The 25,087-nt window shown below is 31.0% G+C and overlaps 1 protein-coding gene across 1 annotated transcript in view; it reads right to left on the bottom strand.

The window, feature by feature from the left end:
• Positions 1-11,919, bottom strand: part of l(2)gl (LLGL domain-containing protein l(2)gl) — an 84,280-nt gene extending 72,361 nt beyond the window's left edge. The window contains exons 1-2 of the mRNA XM_072542171.1: positions 11,763-11,919; positions 11,406-11,507 (exon numbers count right to left, since the gene is read on the bottom strand). Of these exons, the coding sequence (XP_072398272.1) occupies positions 11,406-11,489 (84 nt within the window). The 5' untranslated portion in view covers positions 11,490-11,507; positions 11,763-11,919. The remainder of the gene's footprint in view (positions 1-11,405; positions 11,508-11,762) is intronic.
• Between the last annotated feature and the right edge of the window lie 13,168 nt (positions 11,920-25,087).

Genomic DNA, 25,087 nt, shown 5'->3' with positions numbered 1-25,087 from the left:
AACAAATTTTGGAAAAAACACTGGAATATGGCATTGACACTCATCACATATTTATAGACTACTAAGCAGCCTACGACTCAGAGAATAGAAATAGCAATGAAAGAGCTAGGAAAAACAAATCAGTTGGTAAATTTAACAAAACTAACTCTTGAAAAAGTTGAATGTAGAGTACGAATTCAGGGGGAACTGTCTGAACCTTTTAAAACAAATAACGGGCTGCGCCAGGGAGACCCCCTCTCCTGTATGCTGTTCAATCTGGCTCTGGAAAAAGTAATACGTATATCACAAATCACACCCACTGGTTCAATATATAATAAATCTGTGCACATCCTGGTCTGTGCTGTTGATATCAATATTGTTGGGAGAATGGACAGCGCTGTACGAGAAGCGTATGTAGCATTAAAAGAATCAGCTACAAAAATGGGTTTAATAATAAACACCAACAAAACGAAGTGTATGAAAATAAGCACGCAACCATAAATGCTACAACCACTTGTTATAGAAAACGACGTCATCGAATCAGTGAACGAATTTGTATACCTGGAAGTGCTCCTTAACAATGAAAATAATACTACCGCAGAGAGTTCAGAATTTGCACGGCCAACAGATGCTATTTTGGGCTCAATATCCTCCTTAAATCCACAATTATATCGAGAAATACCAAATAAAACTCTACAAAAAAAAAATAATACGGCTAGTCCTAACATGGTTCAGAGACCTGGTCTCTAACAAAAAATAATGAAAACATGTTAGGATGTTTCGAAAGAAAAGTAATAAGGCGAATCTATGGAGCAGTGAATGACAATGGAGTGTGGACAAAACGATACAACTTCTAACTTTATAGAATATACCAGGAACCTGATATCGTAAAACATATTAAAATAAGACGTTTAAGATGGATAGGGCATGTAATGATGATGGAACAAAATGACCCAGCTAGAAAAACGCTCCTTGATAGACCCATTGGTCAGAGAAGAAGAGGAAGGACCCAGAACAAGGTTCCTTGATAACATCGATGAAGACATGAGAAATATGGGAATATGTGCTTTGCGAAGAAAGACGATGGATAGGGACGACTGGAAAGAAATTCTTGAGGAGGCTAGGACCCACGCAGGGTTGTAAAGCTAGAATGATGATGATGAAAGAAGTACAATAAACCAATTGGCTGCGATATTACCGGAGTAGAACAGACGGTACGCAGAGAAAAAAAAGCATCTTCCTTATTATAAATACGTGCTGATATCTACACTCGATAATGACGAGTACAAACTTTATGAAAACTACTCTGACCTTACAGACCAGCCAGTGCCCTACAGTAGTCCGGATCTTAGATTGGTTAACAAACACATGCACACACAATACATAAAAACAATCTGTTTAAATACAAATAAAATGACAATGGAAGACCTAAAGGAAGTGTAAGTCTCATGCTATAATTCTGGAACATTCAACATCGTACAACTCATCCATCGGCCGAATTCCAACCTAAAGATTATTCCACAAAATGACAAAGAAGTTTGCTCCGAATTAGTGCCAAATCTTGTTATCGCTCGTAGTTATTGAACAATAATAAAGGAAACTAGAAATTTATAGAAACTTAAAGGTAAAGCTGGTTCCTAAGAAACTGATACGACTCTTAGTAAGATTTGATTATTTTGAGCAGTGTATTTGATTGGTCTGACATTATATTATATTTAATATGACAGACAAATAATAAAATAAACAAACAGTTTATTACATATGTTAATTTATAAATTGTAATAATTATTAAGGTCTAAATTTTGATATTATTTTGAATTCCTGCATTTTATAAAGAGTATATAAATGATAGTTTTTACATAAAATAGGGTTGTTGTTATTATTTTTATTATTATTAAGGAATAAAACAAATGACTTAACTCAACAATATATTAAAACAAGAATTGTAACCAAATTAAAAGATAACTGGGCACTATCAGAGCCAGCAAAACATTTTAAAATAAGCACACCCACAGTTTTTCTATTAATAAAAAATGGAGGGAACAAGAAACTCTTAAAAGAAAGCGAGGGTCTGGAAGACCAACCTGTTGTATACCGTGTCACAGCTCTTCAGCATTTTGGGGTATAAAATTACGTCCATACAACCGTTTTATAATAACGCCCCACACATTCTTGATTGGGTTTAAATCTGGACTGTAGCTAGGCCATGGTAAGGTTTCGATGTTGATATTTTGGAGCTACTGGTTTATTATATTTGCATTGTGAACAGGACAATTATCTTATTGGAAGATAAAATTATTTTCTGGATACAACTGTTCTACACTGGGAAACAAGATGTTTTCTAGAATATTCAGATAAGTCTGCCCAACAAACCTGCCATCAATACGCCATACCATTCCCATTCCTCTAGATGAAATCGATCCCCATAAATTGGCGCTAAAATGACCAACTGGTCTATGGTCAATGGATCAATGGTCTATACACCCCAATTTTGCCATTTTTAGAAGATTGAAAAATTTTCTCATCTGTAAATATTACCTTGTCCCAAAAATCTTGATGTTGTAGCTGATGGTTTAAAGCAAATATGTCTTGATTGCTTTTGTTGTGGTGTCTTTCTTCCCGAAAACTGTGACATAATTCATGCAGTTTTCGTATCTTCAAAAGGACTCTCTTCGAATCTCTCCAAAAGCGTATGATCTTCGTGAGCGGTAGATATTTTTGGTCTTCCAGAACCTTGCTTTCTTTCGAGAGTTACTTGTTCTCTCCATCTTTTATTAATATTAAAAACTGTTGTTCTGCTTACGTTAAAATGGTTCGCTACGGCATATGGTAACCAACCATCTACTAATTTCGTTACAATTCTTGCTTTTAGTTCTTTGCTAGCGTGTGGAGCCTTTTTTGTGGTTGAACAGAACAAGTTATCTGACAAATTTTAAGATTTGGCAGTGACAGTATGTAAATAATAAGTATTTATCCTTCAAAATACGCTGCTCAATTTTCTACAAAATACGCTTTAAGAGTCGTATCAGTTTTTTTAGGAACCAGCTGTACATGTGGGCATAAAATAAAGGTAGAGAAAAAAATTGTTTTACCTAATTAAGAACTGTAAAAGACATGTTTATTGATGAACATTTTTAATGCTTCTTCTATAATATATTAAGAATTTTGACAAGGGCCGCGACTACCTCACTCTAAAAATAGATAAGTCCATCTTTAGGATGCATGTTTTTTAAAAGCGTACTATTATTAACTACCAACAGGAAGTTAACATAACAACTTCAACTGCATCTATCTGGTTTTTATGGGAAATCCTATCAATAGCTATTAAAAAACAATAGATACGACTAAACAACACGCGCTGTGAAAAACTTTAGACAGGTCTGGAACAAGAGTGATTAGTCTTGTTGAGAGTGATAAATGCGTTTGTAATGGTCCTGCAATATTTTGATGTATTGGATGTAGGAAGTAAGCCGAAAAGTTCAATGTTTTTTAATACAGAAAATAATAGATATTATACTTCCATCACCACTGAAACATTTTTGATATTTTAAGATTGATGGATTGGATCGCATAATAAATCTCGTAAACATTTATCCTTTATGGCATTTCTATAAAAGAAAAATATTTTATTAGACTATTTTAGGTTACACACGAAGATTAATTTTTAATATTTAAACATAATTTTTTTAAATATAGGGCTTCAAAAAGTTAGAAAATCTATAGGAAATAAATTATTGCTAAAAAAATCGGTTGCCTGTAAAGTCGGTTTTACGGGCGAAGATTTTACGTGACAACGTCTTTTTCTCGGTAGAATATTTATTGATATGAATATTATTAAATTGCACAATAGGAACAAGGAATTGAATGAAAATAAGAATTGCACAAATTTTAACTATAGAAATATATTTTGTTTACTAAAACATTGTACATGTAAACTTAAACTTAACTAATTTCTATTTGAGTGATTTTGTTGAGGATAGGACGACGATAGGAGAAATATGAAATGAAAGGAAGTGTTTCTGCTGTAATGTGTCTTGAACGCCAAGAACGCTCGAGAAAGACAGAGACACAAGCACGGAAGCACGCACCGATTCAACGCGCCTAATTCTCTAGTGCTGCGCGCGCAGCGGACCGATCATGTTTGAGTGGGAGAGAGACGCAAGGCATTCGCCGGTCCGGCGGGCCTCTCTCTCGTTCGGTGACTCACTGTAACAGACGTGAGCGGGCGTTACACTTTTTCATGAATGACTCCGAGCCACAACCTAATTTAAGACGTTGTCACGTCAAAAGTTTTAAGATCGACTAAACACTTGTCCACTTATTTTAACAAATTTTAAACATTTTTTTTTTCACTCTGAAATAATGCTACTCAAGCTTTAGAGTATGCGTTTTAAACCTATCAATAACTTATTCGGGTGTCAAGAAATGATCACCAGTTATTTATTTTTGATGGGCGTGAATAAAAAGGAATCAATGAACAATAAATCGAGAATAAGCGGCGGTGGTTGAACTATAGACAAATATTAAATGAAACGAAAAAGTAGTAGAACATGAAATGAAAAGTAGTCGAAATCACGTGTCTTTCATGCATTTTCGGAAATTTTGAATTCGATCAGATCATCGACAAGATACAAAGATAAAAATTGGCCCGACAAAGATGTGTGAATACAATCTGTAATTATGGGCTCACAAAATAAAAGATTTTAACGGAGATAACACCAAACAGTTGCATATGCTTTGGTTAATTTCATTAAAATAATAAAAAGGAAAAAGTAACAGGAAATTATAAAGTTAAAATACTAAAAGCTACTGTGGAACTTAAGTTTGCTATGAACAACTAGGGAATGCCATAAAATCAATGAAATCTAATGAAATAAAAATGATTATTGGTCTTTAATCGCAAGGTAGGAAAGTGAGCAGTAGAAGTAATGGGACCTTTTGGCTTGGGAAAAAGGAATTAACGAGGAGGTATGTCCAGAAGAAGAACTGGTAATTAAAAATGCATACCATGATCTACCACCCAGACGGTTATATATATATATATATGGAAATATCTACAAGACAATGAACAACACAAAATTAGAAACTAAATTGATGTTTTAATAAATAAACAATTTCAAAATGACATTAAAAGGGTAGACACTTATCCTGGAGCAGATATTTGCTCTGACCATAACTCACTTATTACTTAAATATTATGTTTTTTATGAGATTAAGAGCGTAGGCGCAAAATTTCGGGCCAATGCTTTTTAAATACATTCACTTTTTTCGAATACTGAGAAAAACGCAGAATGAAAGATTATATTATTGCTGAGGGCCGAAAGTCCCTGAAAACTTCTATAATGTTTATTTTAATAAGTTACAGGGGTAAAAAAGAAGAGAAAATTTAGTGTGATTTTGAATTTTAAATATCTCATTAAAAAAACTTTTTGTTTATTATAAGGGACTCTCGGCCCTCGGTAATAATGTAATCTTTTATTCTGCGTTTAAATTTTTCAAAAGTATTTATTAGTTTTCTCAGGATTCGAAAAAAAAATGAATGCATTTAAAAAGAATTGGCCCGAAATTTTTCGCCTACGCTCTTAAGCCACAATTATTGGTTGTGATTTTGATAAAAATCTCATTTTTAATTAACTAATATTTGACGTTTCGACATCCACTATGGAAATTGTTCTTAAAAAAGGTTTAAATTATGTAGAAATATGTATAACCAAAGATATTTGTTATTGGTTATATCATTTCAAAGTTGACATGCCTGACCTAGATCTTGTAGGCCAATAGCACATAGTGGTTACACTAATCAGTAACTTTAGATTCAATAGTAAAGATTTCTAGACCTAAAAAATACGTTGGATATACTATTGAAGCTTTAAAAGATAATAAAACTAGAGAGAAATTACAAAAGGAACTAGAAAACTAATACTCAATATCAACAAAAGATGAAAAAGAAAGAGTGGAAGAACAAGAACTGCCTACAAGATGGTACAAATGTTGTTCTTCATTGTGTCAACTGCTACTGCTGAACTATTGAAGAAAACAAAAGATATTGTCCTAACGTAAGAAGAACATTAGAAAAACATCAAAAATACTATACTAGTAAACTTTCCACAAAATGCTATACATTACAAAAGAACACAAGCAAAGGAAAGTTAGATGACAGAGAAAATTCTAGACATGATGGAAAAAAGAAGAAATTTATAGAATAATAAAAGAGAATACAGAGAAATAAATAAACAAATTAAAAAGAAAATAAGGGAGACCAAAAATAAACGGATAATTAAAAATTCCGAGGAAGCACACCTACTCTTTACAAAACATACTGCGAGGAACTAGAACTACTATTTCAACTTCCTAACAAACACCTTCAGGAAAAGTACCTACTCACAAATAACAAAAGACAATACCATAACAGATCACAACAAACTAAACAAAATCTGGCAAGCATATATACTAGACCTTTTCTCTGATAATCATAACTTATATACTACGACTGAAAATACAGACTGGACCACCAATATTAAAATTTTATTGATTACCAAAAGGCATTTGACAATGTGAGATATGATGTGTTAATACAGGTGTTAAGGGAGATAGCTCTAAATGGAGAAGATATGAGGATGATCTAACATCTATACTGGAATCAAAAGGTAAATTGAGGAAGAAATGAAACAGTATCTGAATCCCCTCAAAGGATATTTTTCCAATATGTAGAAAATATTTTTCAACTTGCACAGCAGAATAAAAAAGGTATAAAAATAAATAGAATTCCCATAAATAATTTGATAATTTGCAATATGCTGATGATACAGCTACCATAGCAGACAATATAGAAGAATTACAATAGATATTAAACAGTATTAATACAGTAGGAAGGAATATGGTCTCAAAATTAACATAAAAAAAAATTATTCATAATCAGCAGCTTATACAGATTGAACGAATTTAAAACGGAACATACAATTTAATATATGTCTGTTTGAACTGCATTTGAAATAGTGGACCAATATAAAACTTGGACAAAAATAAATCCATACCCGGTGATAGACATTGTATAAAATATCGTTCAACTATCTGTCTCCTTTAAAGGAAGGAGGAGCTTGCCTAATAGTCGGAGAGATAGAGCCGAAATTTTGAACTGATCAGTAATAAGACATTTCTCTATTGGAATATATTCATTGTAACTGGGTTAAGACTTTGCCTTACAGGCGGACGCCCCTCGTGGTACAGGGGGTGGCTATACAGGGATGAAGTTGTCATTTTTTTCAGAAAAATTAACGATCGATAATATGGCTGAAAATTTGTCCAGAGTAAGATCTTGGTATAACTAGACGAAATCCCAAAGGGCGGACGCGAGAGTGGATACATAAGGGGTGGCGAACAGGGGTGAAATTGCAATTTTTTGGGGAAAAATTAGTAATATGTCCGCCATTTTCATGGCTCATTATTTAGCCCCTAAAAACTCTAAATCGAAAAGAGCGGACAGCTGGGTTGTTACAGGGAGCCATAAAACGGGATCAAATGTACCACTTGCATGCGCATTTTAGGTCTCGGTAACAATTTTCAAACTGATTTAATTATGACATTTTTATACCGATTGATTTGAAAATTTGTATGCTCACTTCTGTTACTATTCTGAAAAGCGTCAAGTAGAGTTTTCCTCAAAATTTTCCAAAAAAATTTCCGTAAATGAAAATTTTCGTAATTTTTTGAGGTAAAATCTAATTTGTAGAATCCTTTCGATTTTCTGTCAGTTATACCATGATTTTTTTCCAAAAATTTTCAAACGATTTTTCCGATAAGAAAAAAAAATTAGAAAAACTTTTCTAAAACATTTGATAAAACTCTACGTCATCGTCTGAATCTTTTATAGAATATTTTGTAGTTTTAAAATGATATTATGATAATGTTTTTTTTCAAACTAAAGTCGTATTTACTTTACAAATCACATTTTTTTCTTAAATATACCTCTTGGCAAATTTTCAGCCATATTATCTATCGATCGTTAATTTTTCCGAAAAAAATGACAACTTCATCCCTGTATAGCCACCCCCTGTACCACGAGGGGTGTCCGCCTGTAAGGCAAAGTCTTAACCCAGTTACAATGAATATATTCCAATAGAGAAATGTCTTATTACTGATCAGTTCAAAATTTCGGCTCTATCTCTTGGACTGTAAGGAAGCGATAAGTGGTTTGACAGCATAATAACTGCTTGTGTAGTCTAGTTTTTTCAGTGATTCTAGGCAACCTATTTGGGTGGAGTTTTGACTTGTTCTTGAAAGAATTCAGAATCCAGCAGCCCGCTGAAGTATTGGATTTTTATAATATAATTATTTGACAACCTTTTGTTGGCCAACCACCTAGAGCGGAGTTGAGCCGAAATACATTGATTTCGTATGTTCCGTTTTAAATTCATTCAATCTGTATATGTATATGCAAGCACAGTTGAAAAAAAAAACAACTTATAGATGGAGTTGAGAAATTTAAATATCTTGGAGTAAACTTAAACAGAAAGTGGGACTGTGATGAAGAAGTGAAAATGCAAGTAGCATTGCTACAAATACTTTTATTAGATTAAACACCTACCAGCTTCAGAGGCTTCAGCTTATCAGCACAAAACTCCTTTGAGTCTTAAACTGCTACATATGGCCAATAAGACTGTATGATAGCCAGACCTGGTCACTTACAGTTGAAGCATTTGAAATGTGGTGTCTCAGAAGGTTCCTTAAAATATTATGGGTTGACCATATTACAAATGAAGAGGTCTTACGAATAGCTAATAACCAAAGGGAGATTCTAACATAAACAAAAAAAGTAAAAGGTCTCTAAAAATTGAAGGTGGCAAATGACATTCATGGTTCAGACATCAGAAACTAGTGCAAAATGTCTGACACCAGTACAATAATAAGAGCAGAAGAAGGACCCCTATGCATAATGCAACAAACATGAATATCTACATGCTACATAGTGTATGGCACCAGAAGAAAAGAAGGAACTTAAGCAAGTTAAATAGTGACAGCTTGAATTGACTACCTGCCTTGTAACTGGTGTATTTAAGTGTTGGTAATATGATAGCTAAAAGGAAGATCATTGCTATGTTACATCTTTGACCACTATATTATCAAGTCATCATTAGACTAAGTAATGAGCATGAAGATAATATTAATCAATAAATAATGTTTATTACTTAGATTTAAGCACTATAATCAAATTGCTATATATTTTTTTTTGGAAAATCTGGTATCATGGGTCATCTGGTATATCAACTTAAAAAAATTCTTGACAGTAGTTCCTTGCTTTACAAACATTTAATTCTATAATAAAGGTTTATATTGTTGCCTTCTACATAAGAAAATATCCCACACCTCAAATTCTTAGGGACAAGAGTGAACAGAATGGAATATACATGTGTATTCAATTCCATTGTACAGCAACCATGGATATAGTCTAAATTATGTGAAGTAGTAGACAGACAAGAAAAACAAATATATCACTGTCTGATAAAACTATCAAAAGTAAACTCATAAATGTGGACAGTGACATTTTTTAATAAAAACTGAAACTGAGGCCAAGTAAATCAACTGTCAAATTGGCTGCTATAAAGCTCCAATGCTCTACATAATCATTTTTGAAAATAATTACCAGTTTAGAAATGGACAAGTCAAAACAAATAATGTAAAATGTAATTTTCATCACAATCAATTGTGGAGATGTCAAAGAAGAGCCTACAGTTTATTTTGTAGTTTGATGAATGTAAATTATGCAGTTTGTTGTATTTATACACTTTGAAGCAGGTAAAAGCACCACAGAAGACATTTTCACAAACACTTTCTGTGACTACTGGTAAGTGTATGTAAAACTTACCTTTAGAAAGCACTTGTGATATAAGATCAATTGGACAAAATGCATCATTATTTGTAGCGATGGCACTAAAGGTATGACTGAAAAAAGGACTTTTTGTGAAATTAAAATCAATAATGCCGAAGGTTACATGAATACATTGTTCTCTTCATCAACAAGCTAAATCAAAATCTTATCACACACAAGTTGCTATCCAGAATAAAGTATTTACAATAGGTCTGGAATTAAAAGTTGTGTGTTAATGTATCCTCAAGACACTAGGTCTGAATATGTGAATTATTTTTGTGAGTCTGTCTATTATAACTAGGATTTCATGTTTATATTTCAAACCAATATTTTAAATAGAAGAAGGGAAGAAAACATATTTACCAAAAATGATAGATGAATCTTTCCCTTGCGTTTAAAACATTGTCTAAAATTGCATTAAGACAATCATTAGTAGTAGTTTCTTACATTCCTTGTATGGCAGAAAGATTACTGGACGGATACTATTCAATTACTTTCTATAATTGAACTATCAAGCTAACAAAGGACATAGATCGATACTAAATCCTTGTGTACGCAAGTCAGTAAAACTGACTAAGCTTACACAAAGATGCTTCAAAAAATTCAGTTCACAAATAATTGATGTCTTCTGGATGAAGAGAAAAGAAGAATATCCTGAGTTGGAAAAGGAAGCTTTGTAATTATTAATTAGTTTTGTCACTTTCCACCTTTATGAACTTTCTTTTCAATGTTTAACATAAAACTAAGAACAGAATTAGGTTTATTTGCACATTTCAAACACATAACCAAGATTAGAAAAATATTAAAGAATAAACAGGTAAGTATACTTGTTCCACTGAAGTTGTGTGTAGGACCTAAACACTTGCTTTTTTACTTTCACCCAGTTTTTGAAGAGAACTCCTGAGTAAGACTTCAGAATTACCTAGGTGGTTTGTGACCCTTAAGTAAAAACACACTGTTCTAAGGCATATTTAGGTTTCAGTATAATGTCATTCAGTATAATGAACTTGTTTATGAATGAACTAATGAATGTTTTTTAGTGCATATAAAATATATTTTATATATTCTATCTATTCAAGTAAAGGACATATTAAAATCTTTGAAAAATAATTCATCAAAAGATCACTAGTATAAAAGTTTAAGTCTAGTCATTTAATAACCATTTACATCCTACCTAACTTGATAATATTTGATTTATTTCCTCAGGTACCAAGGTTACTTATTTCTCAACAAATTTTGATTAATAAAATACTGTTTATTTTCAAGATATCTAAGGTATAACCCAATTACAAAACAGAATAAACATTTTTTATGAAACCTTACAACTAGATCATACTCTGCCAAACATTTTGAAATTTTTATCTTGAATAATAGAATAATCCCAATATTTACCTTACCATGAAAATTACCAGGTATTATCAAACACCTGTTATCCTGCTGATATTTATATTGATAAGAGTAGATAAACTTGATCAGGTATTGGAACTAATATTTCAAAGCACAACTGTGTGTCTAAAGATTATCAAGTTGTTTAAAAGGTATTTGTAAAGTAAAAACTTACCCTTCTATAGAAAAAGAGTTCTTTCTGCAATTTTTGCCGTTCAGCACTTTGATGGGGCCCTTTTGCCTTTATAAACTTAAACATTGTGTTTACTGTCTTATCCTAAAATAAATCGAAGGCCGTTAAAAGCTTTTAAAATCGTCTTAAGATTTTAAATTAACAAATACAGAGTTAACAATTTAAAACACTATAAATATTTATGAAACAATGTCAAAACACAAAACTAAAAACAAAACCTATCTTGCATATGTCAATCTAGGTATGTAGACAACGCCTGTGGTGGAGCCGATTTTTATAACGATAAAAATTCTGTTACTGCAGTCAATTCTAGATATTTGCAACACTTTTTAGGCTTACCTGGTAATTGTAAATGTGATAAAAATAAAAATGAATTCTCTAAACTATTGCACACCACAAAAGAGCGTGCCCAAACGCTGTAACTGCATTACACGTAGATTGGTCACTGACCGGCTGAATATGAAAAGTAGGCGGAGTTCGACAGTTATGTGTTTTGGTGATTTTTATTTACCGATTGAGTCAAATTTTTGGTTCATTTGTGATTTTTGCCGGTAGATGACAGAAGAGGAGAGTGGAAGTTAGTTCAGAGACTATCGTATAGATGGCTCCCAAAAATATCTTTAATTCGTTATTATAAGTCCATTTACAAAGAAGTACTGGTTGCATACAACTAGAAACAAAGTTTATTTAAATCATCTATTATATATATATTATATATATATATATATATATATATATATATATATATATATATATATATATATATATATATATATATATATATATATATATATATATATATATATATATATATATATATATATATATATATATATATATATATATATATATATATATATATATATATATATATATATATATATACATCTGACTATCTGTATGGCACCTCTACATATACGTATAGATTTGGCACCCACCGAAAGGAATTGATTATTTGCATATGTACCTGTGTATATTACATTAGAATTTACGATAGATCATACTGTTACATGTAAAATTATGAATTTGTTAGAAATACAATTATACTCTCTTTATATATTTCGCCATTCTTTTGGGCCCCTTTTATACTCGTATTCATTAGGTACCCGATGTATACTTTACTCATTTTCAGGGCTATGTGGCACCCACAATGTATATTTTTTAGCTACATTACAATACATATTACACCCGCTGTGTTGCCACGATTTGCTTATGTTGCATTAATTTTGATATTGATTTCATTAAACTCTTTGGTATCTTATTTATATGTTATGTTTATTTTTAGTTATTATTCAAATGTAGTTAATTTAAATTTATTATAATTGACAATTTTTTTATTAATAAATTTCTTTATGTTTATTTTAAATAGGAATTATAAACTTTAACTTCCTCATTTAATTTAAATTAATATTTTTACAATTTGTAATTTTGTAATTTCAATAATTTTTTCATTTGATTGGTTTACTCTATACTTCTATTTTAATTATCATTATAATTTTATTAATTGCCTAATTACTATTTCTAATTTATAAGTTATTTAATTTAAATACCAACAACGTAATTTAAAACAACCGAATTAATTCTTTGGAAATAAATTTAGGATAAAGTTCTATATACCTGGGGTGATCGACAAGGGTCCAAACTAAGTATAGTACCTACTTGAAGACGTAATGTATTGATGACCTTATGTTCGTATATAGCATGCCTTTTTAAAATTTAGTTTAACAATGTATTACACTTTAATTTCAAACACAGGTTACCAATTTTAAATGTAAAAAAATAACACATAAAAATTTAGCGTTTTTTTCTTTAAGATACATTTACAGATTAATTTCTTAATGTTTTATATTAACGTTAATAATAAACGACTTAAAAACCCTTTATTTAAAATTACGCATAATTTATATAGAAATTTTTGAGCTTTGTACGATTTTTATATTTAAAATTCAATTGAATAAGATGCTATTTATTTTAAAGTTTTCAAAAGTTGACATATTTATATTTACATGCACAATAATGTATTTCATTTTATATATCTATATATTAAACATTGGAATGAAATTAAATGTGTACGAATTAAAACGTGGTTGTATTTAAAATATACAAATAGAAAAATGCGTATTCGGGCCGGCTACCTTTTTTTACTACTATTGACGGTCTAATAAGTAATATTATGTAAATTTGTAATTTTTAGTTAGGAACTACAATTGTGATTTCGGTTATTAAGTTTTCAAAATTGTACAAAATAATAACTAAAGTTTTATTGAGCTTAAAACTTCGTTGTGATTTTGAAAATTTCAACAACTTCCAATACATACTCTAATATTGAGTAGTTCTCCGTTTTATGAATGCTATAATTTATTCATATTTATTAGCTTGGATCCTTGTCGAGCACCCCAGGTATATTAGGATAAGTGAAATATTGTAAAAGTTGAGCAATATTTTGACATATTTATATTTTATTAGAATAAAATTATTATATGCAGCACGTGTTGGAACAATCAGCACTGCGCACATCATATCTTCAACAACCAATAAGACAAACAAATTCACGTGAGCTTTGTTTATTGTATGCTTTATGATATTTTTTAGTCTTGTTTCAACTCGCAGACAAACGGTTGATTAAGATGTTGTCATTACGTTTCGTACTTTTTTTATTGCAATTTGTTGATGCTGTTTCCACCATTTCCGGTGGCTCTACATATGATATATATTGGAATATTTCTAATAACATTTTTCAAAAAAATAAATTTTCCATCGAAGTGAATCAAGTGGGATATGATCAATTGAATATATTTTGTCCATTTTATAATAGACCGAATAACGGAACGAATAAAAAGCGAATGGAAAATTATATAATATATAGTGTTTCAAAATTCGAATATCAAACATGCCGGATCATAAGACCAAATCCTCGTATAATAGCTGTATGCGATAAACCATACCAGAAGACGTATTATACAATTACATTCCGACCATTCTCGCCATTGCCAACTGGCGTGGAATTCAAACCTGGCCACGAATATTTTTTCATTTCCACACCACATAATTATAATTTAAACAGAAGAATTGGGGACCAGTGTAAAATGAAAATAATGTTTAAAGTGGAAGGTCACCAGAAGCCTTTGGCGACCTCCATCTACACACCAGTATTTATTCAAAATATATTTATAAAAATTTTAAGATTCATATTTATATTTATTGAATAATTTTTTGTGTTTCTATGAATTATTATAATTTGTAATTGTTAATAAAAATTTCTAATTATTTAATATTATTGTTTCTTTATCTACATAATATATTTTATCCTATTATCAATTTGCGATATTTTTTGCCTATTGAATTGTTTTATCGTTATAGTTTATTTATTGTTTTTCTTATGGTATTAAAAATGAATCTCTTGTTGTCGGCGTCCTTTTGATTTGCGAGTTGAAAGTATACTATTGTGGCACGGGTATGAAGGGATATCCCAACATTTTACTTTGCGACTAGCCGCAACCTCAATTCTGTGTCATACCGAGAAGTTATTTACTTAATATATATTTCAATTATGTGTTATATTTGCTTGGGTATGTAATATAATACGTATTACTTTTGTCACTTCTCTTTTTTCATTCCCTTGATACCCTCTAATTTCTTAAAGATTAATAAACTATGTTCCTAAATAGCACCACGAGTCACTTAACTTTGTATTTATACCTAAATTAATTTGAAAAGTTACATTAAACATTTATCTTTTATAATAAAAGCGTTCCCAACATAGCGTAAAAAGCATTTAATAAGTTACATATTATTTGGGTTTTAAACGATTTCAATTAATGCAAAAACGTTTTTATCACACGGCATTTTACAAGGAACATTTATGTTAAAATATGGAATGCAAAATGCTGTAATACATATAATGTTTCGAATTTCAGTAAAAGAATTTTACATATAATTTTAGATTTGCTAATATTTATTATTTCAGTTTGTATTTTCTTTACTCATAAAATTAATTATTTAAGAATAGTAAGTGATTACTTAAGTCGGGTGATACACGATGAGAATTGTTGCGACCTTTTTGGGATTTCCTAAAAGTAGTAGGTATAAAGCGCGCTATCTTTTTCTAATGCCAGTGTGAGATGGCGTAAAAAAAGATAGCGGCGCATTGGTAATTTTTCTATTCTGACAAAATTCTCATCGTGTGTCCCGGGACATAATAGCATTCTTTTAATTTATATAGTTTTTGTTTACGTTTGTCTAATAAGCTTGCTATAAAATAAACATTTATATAATATTTTTATTTTATTACCCAAATTACCAAAAATTCTTCATTTGCATATTCTGTTGATTATATTTTTTAAATATAGCTAAATTTAAATTAAAATACATAACATATTTAACCACATTCGTAATAGGTGTGTGTCATTTCTATACATTATGCAATTTGCTTGTGCATGTTTATTTTTATGTTTAATGTTTGTATTATATTTTATTTAACATGTGCAAACGATTTAGTTTACAACACAACAGGAGGTCATCATTCAAAGAAACAAGTTACCTTCCCGTTCCGCCCAGTTTTTATTGCTTGAGGAATGGGTACCATTTCTGTTATTTTGTTTTTCTGGGAAATATTTTTTTTAAATCAATTTGAGGGTTTCGTAAGATTAAAATAAAATTAATTCGAATATTACTTTTACGTAGAAAATAAATACAATTTCCTCTCATTGCTGTTATTGTAAGGAGTTTAGAAATGAAATACGTGGTATTGCCGTTTAAATGTTTTTATTACTTTTGTATTTCTTTGCCTATCTATTTTAAAACAATAATATACTCGATAAAAAAAGGTTCTAATAAATTAGTAGTAAACAAACCCTTTATTTGAATATTTCCGTGTAAATAGTATTGAAAACACGCCCCATGAACTTTATCTAATTATATAATTATTATTACTGCAGATATTATTTAAATAAGATGTAAAATTTATAAGAAAATTTTGTAAAAACTTTAAACTATTAAATTAATAAAATATTTTTCATTGACGGTCAGTGTATGGTATTAAAACAAGAATTAGGTAATACTTTGTGATCAGGTTATATTATTTAATATTAAATGGATACAAAATTACAATACTATTAATGTTAATTTAATTACAAGTTAGTTAGTTCGGTTTTTTTTGAATATAAATTTTGGATATACACTTTTATCTTAAGCCACGACTTGTTACTTAAAACTTTTTTATTTTCTTGTATTAACTGCTCACATTCTCTTTTCTTTGGAGGTCTCTTAGTTGTAATATGGTCTTTAAAAAATTCAGTTACAAGTTTTTTTTGTTCCATTGTCCAAGGAACTAGTGTCCTTGATTTCTTTGCCTTATGTTCGGATACGGGAACGGAAGATACAAAACTTTGGGTACTGGTTGATGGAAGAGAATTATCAATTGTAACAGGAACCCGGTCATTTATATCCATATCTGAATCCTCGGAATTTGAATTTAATAAATTTTCATTCAAATTTACTTCAATCTCATCTATGGACTTTCCCTTATATTGGGCACCATTACCACTTTCCATTAAAAGTAATAACTTTGTAATTTTTGCCGTTTGGTAAATATCGTTGGGCAATCTATACGACTTTTTATGTACCTCCGTTGTGTGGCCCATAAACGTCGAAAGTTGTTCCAAATCATTCTCTGTCATGCTAAACACCTGAGTAATCGTGGCTAAATGCTTCCGTAGCCTGGTTGAAGTGATAGCTCGGGGATTTTTGACACCGCTCCTTGAAACTATTTTACTCAGAGTTTTATATCCACAAATTGGTGTCTGGTATCCCGGCCTTCCAAAAAGGTAAGGATTATCGTCGGAAATAAAATTGGACCTGTGTTTTAACATGACATCTATATGATTTTGGACTTCTGGGCTAAACAACACAGGTACTCCTCTACCACGCTTTCCCCTTATAACTACTCGCTTAAATTTTTTAACCAAAATTTTTTCGCTGGCTGTTAAAATATTGCCGAACTCTTCATATTTTTGGTCATTACAATTTGTTTCGCTGCATTTGTAATAAAATAGCGGCATCCTTTCAAGCTCTCCAGGCCTTCGCCTATTCAATATTATTACTTGGCAAAATATTATTTCTACCAACGACGTATATGCTTCTGCATTTAAATTAGTTGATTGCAATTTTGAAATAGCGGCTACTGCCTTTTCTAATAAATATTTTTTTAGAATATTTAAATCCGACGATAACGGAACAAGTGTTATCTTATTCCACTTCTTAATACTTAAGTCATTAGCGGCCTGACTGCTTATTTCATATCTCCAATGAGATTCAAACAGCTTTATTAGTGTTTTTAAATTTGCCTCCGCCTCACCGGCTGCTATTGTCGAATAAAATTCTTTTCTTTTGAGGACAAATACGATAGCTATTTCGCAGCATTGTTTAAGGGTCGTAGCAATATTCAAGGCAAAAGTTGGGGATTTGAATACTTGGTTCGTTTCGTCGTAATTTGCAACAATTTTGGTGGCTTGCACAAACAGGTCAAAGTTGGCTGGTTCAAGAGAGTGAAACAAATTTCGAACATTATTGTTCAATTTTTTAATTTCAATTAGTATTTTTGCCAGCTCTCGCATTTTTCTTGATGCAACATTAACGAAATGTGCTTCCCTATGTACCGATATGTAGCGAGAGCCAAATGCACATATCAGTTCATCCTTTTTGGCTACAAGGGAAACAGAATCTGGTCGCATCCGCGGAAAAACCTGATTTCTTAATCGCTCATCAACTTTTGTTTGTTTGGTCAAAAAGTTTTGACCATCGGACTGAGCAGTCTTTGAACTGCTGTTAAGATTTTTTGCACAAACTTTTCTGTGTTTCCACAATTGTTTTTTTGAATAAAATCCATAACAATTTGTGCATGGTAAATAATCTTCTTCATTCAAAAGTACCGATGTCTTTTGTGGTCTTTTGCAGCCTTCAGAATTTAGGATGAAATTGCCTTTTTTGCGCAAATTTGCTAAAAGTTCTTTCCTTTCGCGACTGTTCTTTGGTTTAGACAATATGCGCTGGACCTCAATTTCGTCGGGATGGTTTCTCTCGATATGGCGAGAAAACTGTAAAACCATTGTATCACAAAAGTAACAATGGTTCTTAAGACGAATGCGCTTTGCTTGGTTCATAGGATGATCTTCCGAAATTTCAGGATCCTGGTTTTCGATTTCGGTGTCGGATTCTAAATTTAAATTTTCATTGTTCAATGGGTCCTAAAAATTTAAATATATTAGTAATTTAACACGAATCAATAAGTAATTAATCTATTAGTTCACCTCTAAGGCAACATCCTCCGATGAACATGAAACTGCATCGCTCTCAGAAGAGCTACTTTTGGTTGATTCATCCATTCCGAACTCAGGGTCTTTATCTGAATCATAGTATTCAGTACTATCCTAAAAGCCAAAAAAAACAGAGTAATTAATTTATTTATTATTTTTCATTTTAATAATCTTACGGATACATCTGAAGGTGCAAAATCATAAATAGAAGCAGGCAGATCAGTAATTGATGTTTCGGTCGCAGTTTTGCTACATATTTCATTGGTTTCCTAAAACAAAAATAATTTACAAGTCGTTCTGATAAAAACATTGCATTAATTTACCGATTCATCAGAACTATAATCGGCTACAAGTTTAACAGGCTCACAACTTATGGGGAATGATATTTTTCCTTCAACATTATTTATCTCAGGATTTAAAATTTTAGGAACAGACGCGCAATTGCTGTCTTTTGCTACCTACAAAGCGACAAATTTTTATTAAAGAATATTAGACTGCCTTAAGATATATAAGTATATACTTCGAGGTCAACAAATGTGTTTGAGGAAGATTGATGATCATTCGTCAAACATATAGAATGGTGAGCATCAGCTTTCTAAAATTTACCAAAAATATATTACATATTATAGATCTCGTAAAGGTAAAACATCAACAAACCTTATGTTCTTTTTTTGGACAATTAGAAGTGGATTGTACACCTAAACAAAAATTAATACATGGTGATAAACAAGGCAACAAAAAACTGAATAATACAATCGGTTCTATTTTGGCGAGTTTTGTTTTATTAAAAACCCTACTAGAATAAATTCTGAACTTATATTAAGAAATAGCTACGATTAATTTATACTTTATAAATTATACTAAAATGACTGTCTTGTAGCTCGATAAATCAGTTATGTACTTATAAATATAATTCATAATTAGTTTATGATGCCATAATAAAAATAAGCAAAGTTAGTAACTCCTTTTAAGTCACCATAAGTGAAATATTTGAAATAAAATTCTTACGTTAAGAAATTTAATTTAAATTAAATACTAAATGATAAATTTGTAACGCGGAAACTTAATAGTCTAATCACATGTACTATTTATAGTTTCGTTTTATTTCGGAGCTTTGATATAGCCTTCCTAGTCACTAATAAATGGCCTATCGTGCGTGCGTTACATAGCTTGAGTTGCATTATTGCTTAGGTAATTTTCGGGAAAACCCTGTTCCTAAGATTCAGTACACAAAGCGCTGGTCAAATAAAAACCTTTTAAGGGTAGAAATATGTAATCTTAATATTTATTACAGTAAGTAGGTAAAATTTTTGAATGACTCAAATTCGTAGCCTGTAAAATATCCGTCAATGAAGATTTTTACATACTATTTATATTAAACTCTAATTAAAGAAAGGAATCTATCCAGAAATTGTGTATTGTGTTTCAAAAATGTCTATCCCAAGTAATTGGACCAACTATTTTTTTTATTGTGAAAAGCATATCATAATAATATTTATAAACTTGTTATATATAAATAAGTCTATGTGTTAGATATAATATTTTTGAATTTTCACTAATGGAAATGTTCGATATTTCACATAGTATTATTTTTTAAATTATCTTTTACATGTCAAAAATAATAAATTTTCTTATATCGTTACTACATGTCATTTTCCTTTATTTAGCAAAAATTATTTCGATACGTTGTGTAATTGTTTAAAGTCTGATCAAATAATATATAGGTTTCTATTATTTCTATAGCTGCTTTTTTAATATATGGCCACTTAGTTACTTTCAAATAGTTTATTAAATAACTTAATATATATTTCGGCTTCTTAAGTTAACTTCAGAAGTATAATAAGGAGCTTAGCTAAACAAGTTAATATTATTCCAAAATAATATACAGCCACAACAAAAGAGAAAAACAAATAGTGCGGGAGGGGTATTTTTTATTTACATCAAAGGGCAGGCAGACAACTTTAAAGTGGCGACGAAAATAAGGCAATACAATTCATTCATAAGGGGTTTCCCTTGTCTAATGGCTTTATGGCTTTCAAAGGTTTTTAAAAGATCTAGTTTTAAGCCGTTATTGACCATATGTATCACTTTTAAATTGTCTACGGAAAATGGTGTGTTTGTTTTTGAACATAAGTTTCGCTACGTTATAATTTGTTTTATGTAACCGCAAAGAATTTAAATGTTCCTTAAATCTAATCAAAGGGCAGGTAGACAACTTTAAAGTGGCGACGAAAATAAGGCAATACAATTCATTCATAAGGGGTTTCCCTTGTCTAACTGCTTTATGGCTTTCAAAGATTTTTAAAAGATCTAGTTTTAAGCCGTTATTGACCATATGTATCACTTTTAATCACTATGATAACGACTGACGAAAAACTAAAACGATGGGAAGAGTATATGGAAGAGCTCTTCGACGACGAAAGAGGAAACCCACAAGACTTGTCTTTCGAGGACAGAGAAACAAGTGCAGAAATTACAAAGGAAGAAATAATGTACGCACTAAAGAACACCAGAAACGGAAAAAGCCCGGGGCCAGATCAACTGCCTATTGATATCCTTAAAATAATAGAAAATGAGTACATTGATGTCCTCTTAAAGCTTTTTAATAAAATTTATCAATCGGGTGACATACCCAACGAATGGTTGACCTCAACATTCATTTGTCTCCCAAAAAAGAAAAATGCTAGAGAATGCACTGACCACCGTACCATAAGCCTGATGTCTCACACACTTAAATTGTTTTTAAAGATCATTCATAAACGCATCTACAAAACACTTGATATGGATATTGAAGAAACTCAATTTGGATTCCGTAATGGCGTAGGTACCCGTGAAGCTCTATTTGCATTCAACGTACTAATCCAGAGATGCTTGGATGTGAACCAAGATATGTACGTCTGTTTCATAGACTACAACAAAGCTTTCGACAAAGTCCGCCACAAAGAGCTAATGGACATCCTCAAAGCAAAACAAATACAACACAATGACCTTCGAATTATAACAAATCTATATTATAAACAGCAGGCACACGTACGCATTAATGAACACACATCAGAAGAGTTCGAAGTTAAAAGAGGAGTGCGACAGGGGTGTGTATTGTCACCACTACTATTCAATGCATACTCTGAAGAAATTATGAAAAGAGCTCTTGAGGGAGAAACAGCAGGAATCAAGGTCAATGGAACACCAATTAACAACATTAGATATGCGGACGATACTATCATAATAACATACAACCTTCGAGACCTCCAAAAGCTAATGAACAAGATAGTTGAGTATGGAGAGGAATATGGATTATCAATAAACACCAAGAAAACCAAATTTATGAGGATATCAAAAACCCAAAATAATGGTGAAAGCCTGACAATTAACGGTAGTGCTTTAGAACAAGTTGAAAACTACCACTATCTTGGCACAATAATTAATCACACAAACGATTACTCCAAAGAAATCAAAGTTCGAATAGAGAAAGCACGTACAAACTTCAATAAAATGAGAAAAGTACTTTGTGCAAGAGAACTAAAATTGGACTTGAGAGTTAGGCTGGCAAGGTGCTATATTTTCTCGACTCTGCTTTATGGGATAGAACCATGGACACTTAACGCGTCGACTGCTAAAAAGTTGGAAGCATTTGAAATGTGGGTGTATAGAAGAATCCTGAAGATATCATAGACCGAGCATGTAACAAACAACGAAGTCATGAGAAGAATCAACAAAAGAATGGAAGTATTGGAAACCATCAAGACACGAAAGCTGCAATACCTGGGGCATGTTATGCGTAATGAGAGATACAACCTACTTCAATTGATTATACAAGGGAAAATCCAGGGCAAGAGAAGTGTAGGAAGAAGAAGAATCTCATGGTTGCGTAACTTGAGGGAATGGTACGGATGCACATCAATTGAACTATTCAGAGCAGCAGCATCTAAGATCAGAATAGCCATGATGATTGCCAACCTCCGTCGCGGAGATGGCACGTGAAGAAGAAGATCACTTTTAAATTGTCTATGGAAAATGGTGTGTTTGTTTTTGAACATATGTTTCGCTACGTTATAATTTGTTTTATGTAACCGCAAAGAATTTAAATGCTCCTTAAATCTAAATTCAAAGTTACGTACGGTTTTCGCGATATATACATATATAAAGAGTCAGAAGAATTGCAGATTATTTCATAGATTCCGCTTTTAATATTTTATCTTTATTTCCTAATTTGTTGTTGATCAATATCTTTTTTAAAGTATAGTTGCGGTAATAAGCGGCAGTGATTTTTAATTGTTTTAATTTTATGAATGTTGACCTAACTTCCTTATTATTCTTTAATTATTTTATAGCAAGCTTATTAGACAAACGTAAACAAAAACTATATAAATTAAAAGAATGCTATTAAGTCCCGAGACACACGTTGACAATTTTGTCAGAATAGAAAATTCCCAATGCTCCGCTATCTTTTTTTAAGCCATCTTACACTGGCGTTAGAAAAAGATAGCGCGCTTTATACCTACTAGGAAATCCCAAAAAGATCGCAAAAATTCTCATCGTGTATCACCCCACTAAGAGGCCCTAATAAGTCGAAATAAAGGTTTTTAATAAGCTAATTGAACGTAACCAAGTGCTTTCTATTCGTTCCTTGATGTATCTAAAATATTCTTTCAATAAGTGATTACAGCTGAATTAATCGAATTTATGTAAAATTCATTTTGTCGAATTAACTAAACAAAGTCAACATTTCTTTAGTTTTATTAATATTAATTTGAACGGTACATCATAAATATCATTATATGATTTACAGTAATTAGTTTAAAATAAATAAATTTCATAGAAATAATTTAACTTATAAAAAATATTCTAATCGATTACAAAAGAGCGTTTGATAGTCTTTTGAAATTAACATGAACGATATTCGTGAAAATAGCGCTTTCGCTTTCTTCTTACCCTATACCGTTACTGTTTTAATAAAACGGTAAATTCTTTACCTCATAATCTATTACTGTTATTTAAAATAACTATTGCATATATAAGATTGTTTTTTTGTCAATTGTTGAAAAAATCGCTGTTTTTTATTTGAAGGTAAACTGGAACTCTTAAGAATTCATAGGTTTATTATTTAAATAACATCAATGTTAATTCTAGGTATTTTATTATTGCCGTTTTATTGTAAATTCGGGCTTTAGACACGAAAATGGTATAAATTCATTTGTATATACAAATATAATATTTTTTGCCGCAATTAAAGTAATAATGAGTATAATGGTTTTTTATTGTACAGTAGTATGAATAAGCGCTTGTAAATATTTAGATCCAAAAGCATAAACCAGAACATGAATTATGGGTGTACGGGACTAAAGTATATTTTTTAAATTTAACTTTATATTAATATTTGATTTATAAAAATGAGATATAGAACAAATATTTACCTAGCATATAATATAAACGCAGCAATTTCTTGAAAATATAAAATAAAAAAAAATTAAGTTCAAAATAGTTCGATTGTATTTTTAATTTAAGAAAAGGAAAATTATTGAAAATATGCATATTACAAAAAATATATTCTTTGTACTTACCCGCTAATTCCAACATTTTCTGGGCGCGCGAAGAATTCATCACAATTTATTTATCAACACGAGTATCAATAAAAGTAACTATTCACAACAGCACAACTTCTGTAATAAGACTTTTTCGAATTGCAGGGTTGACAAATTTCGGGGTGCCGAATGTACGATCAAATGTCGTAGAATGTATACTTTGAAATATACGCGGCGATACTAGAGACATTTGCGGAAAAAAATGTAACTACAAATACACCCAAATTTTTATTTTACTGTTAATTTGGCACCCCCCTAAAACTGTGTTTGTTGCCTAAATATTATGATTTTCTAGCTTTTCAACACAAAAAACTTTCGGCACCCGATATACGGGTACCAAAAGTAGGTGGGTGCCATATCATATGAAAATTTGGAAATGTATGGGTGCCATATGGATAGTCAGATATATATATATATATATATATATATATATATATATATATATATATATATATATATATATATATATATATATATATATATGGTGTTTCACCTCTTCACCTCGACGAGACATCAGACATATTTCTAAAAAAATCGGATTTAAAATATGAAAATTTGAACATCCACACGACTGTGGCGGATCTACCTGCTTAATTTATTTACAGTTCGATTTCATTGCAGATTATACAGGAAATCGTCATCAACAGCCGAGGGAACAATTCACATACAATAACTCAGAACTAACGAATTCAGAATATTCAGATGTGAATCCTCATGTTTCATCTCTGTTATGCTGAGTATCCACTCGAGTTACCGTACTCATACAGCC

This window comes from Diabrotica undecimpunctata, chromosome 1, assembly GCF_040954645.1.
Source record: "Diabrotica undecimpunctata isolate CICGRU chromosome 1, icDiaUnde3, whole genome shotgun sequence".
In the NCBI taxonomy this organism is placed as follows: Eukaryota; Metazoa; Arthropoda; class Insecta; order Coleoptera; family Chrysomelidae; genus Diabrotica; species Diabrotica undecimpunctata.
This window is presented reverse-complemented; position numbering and strand designations above follow the sequence as displayed.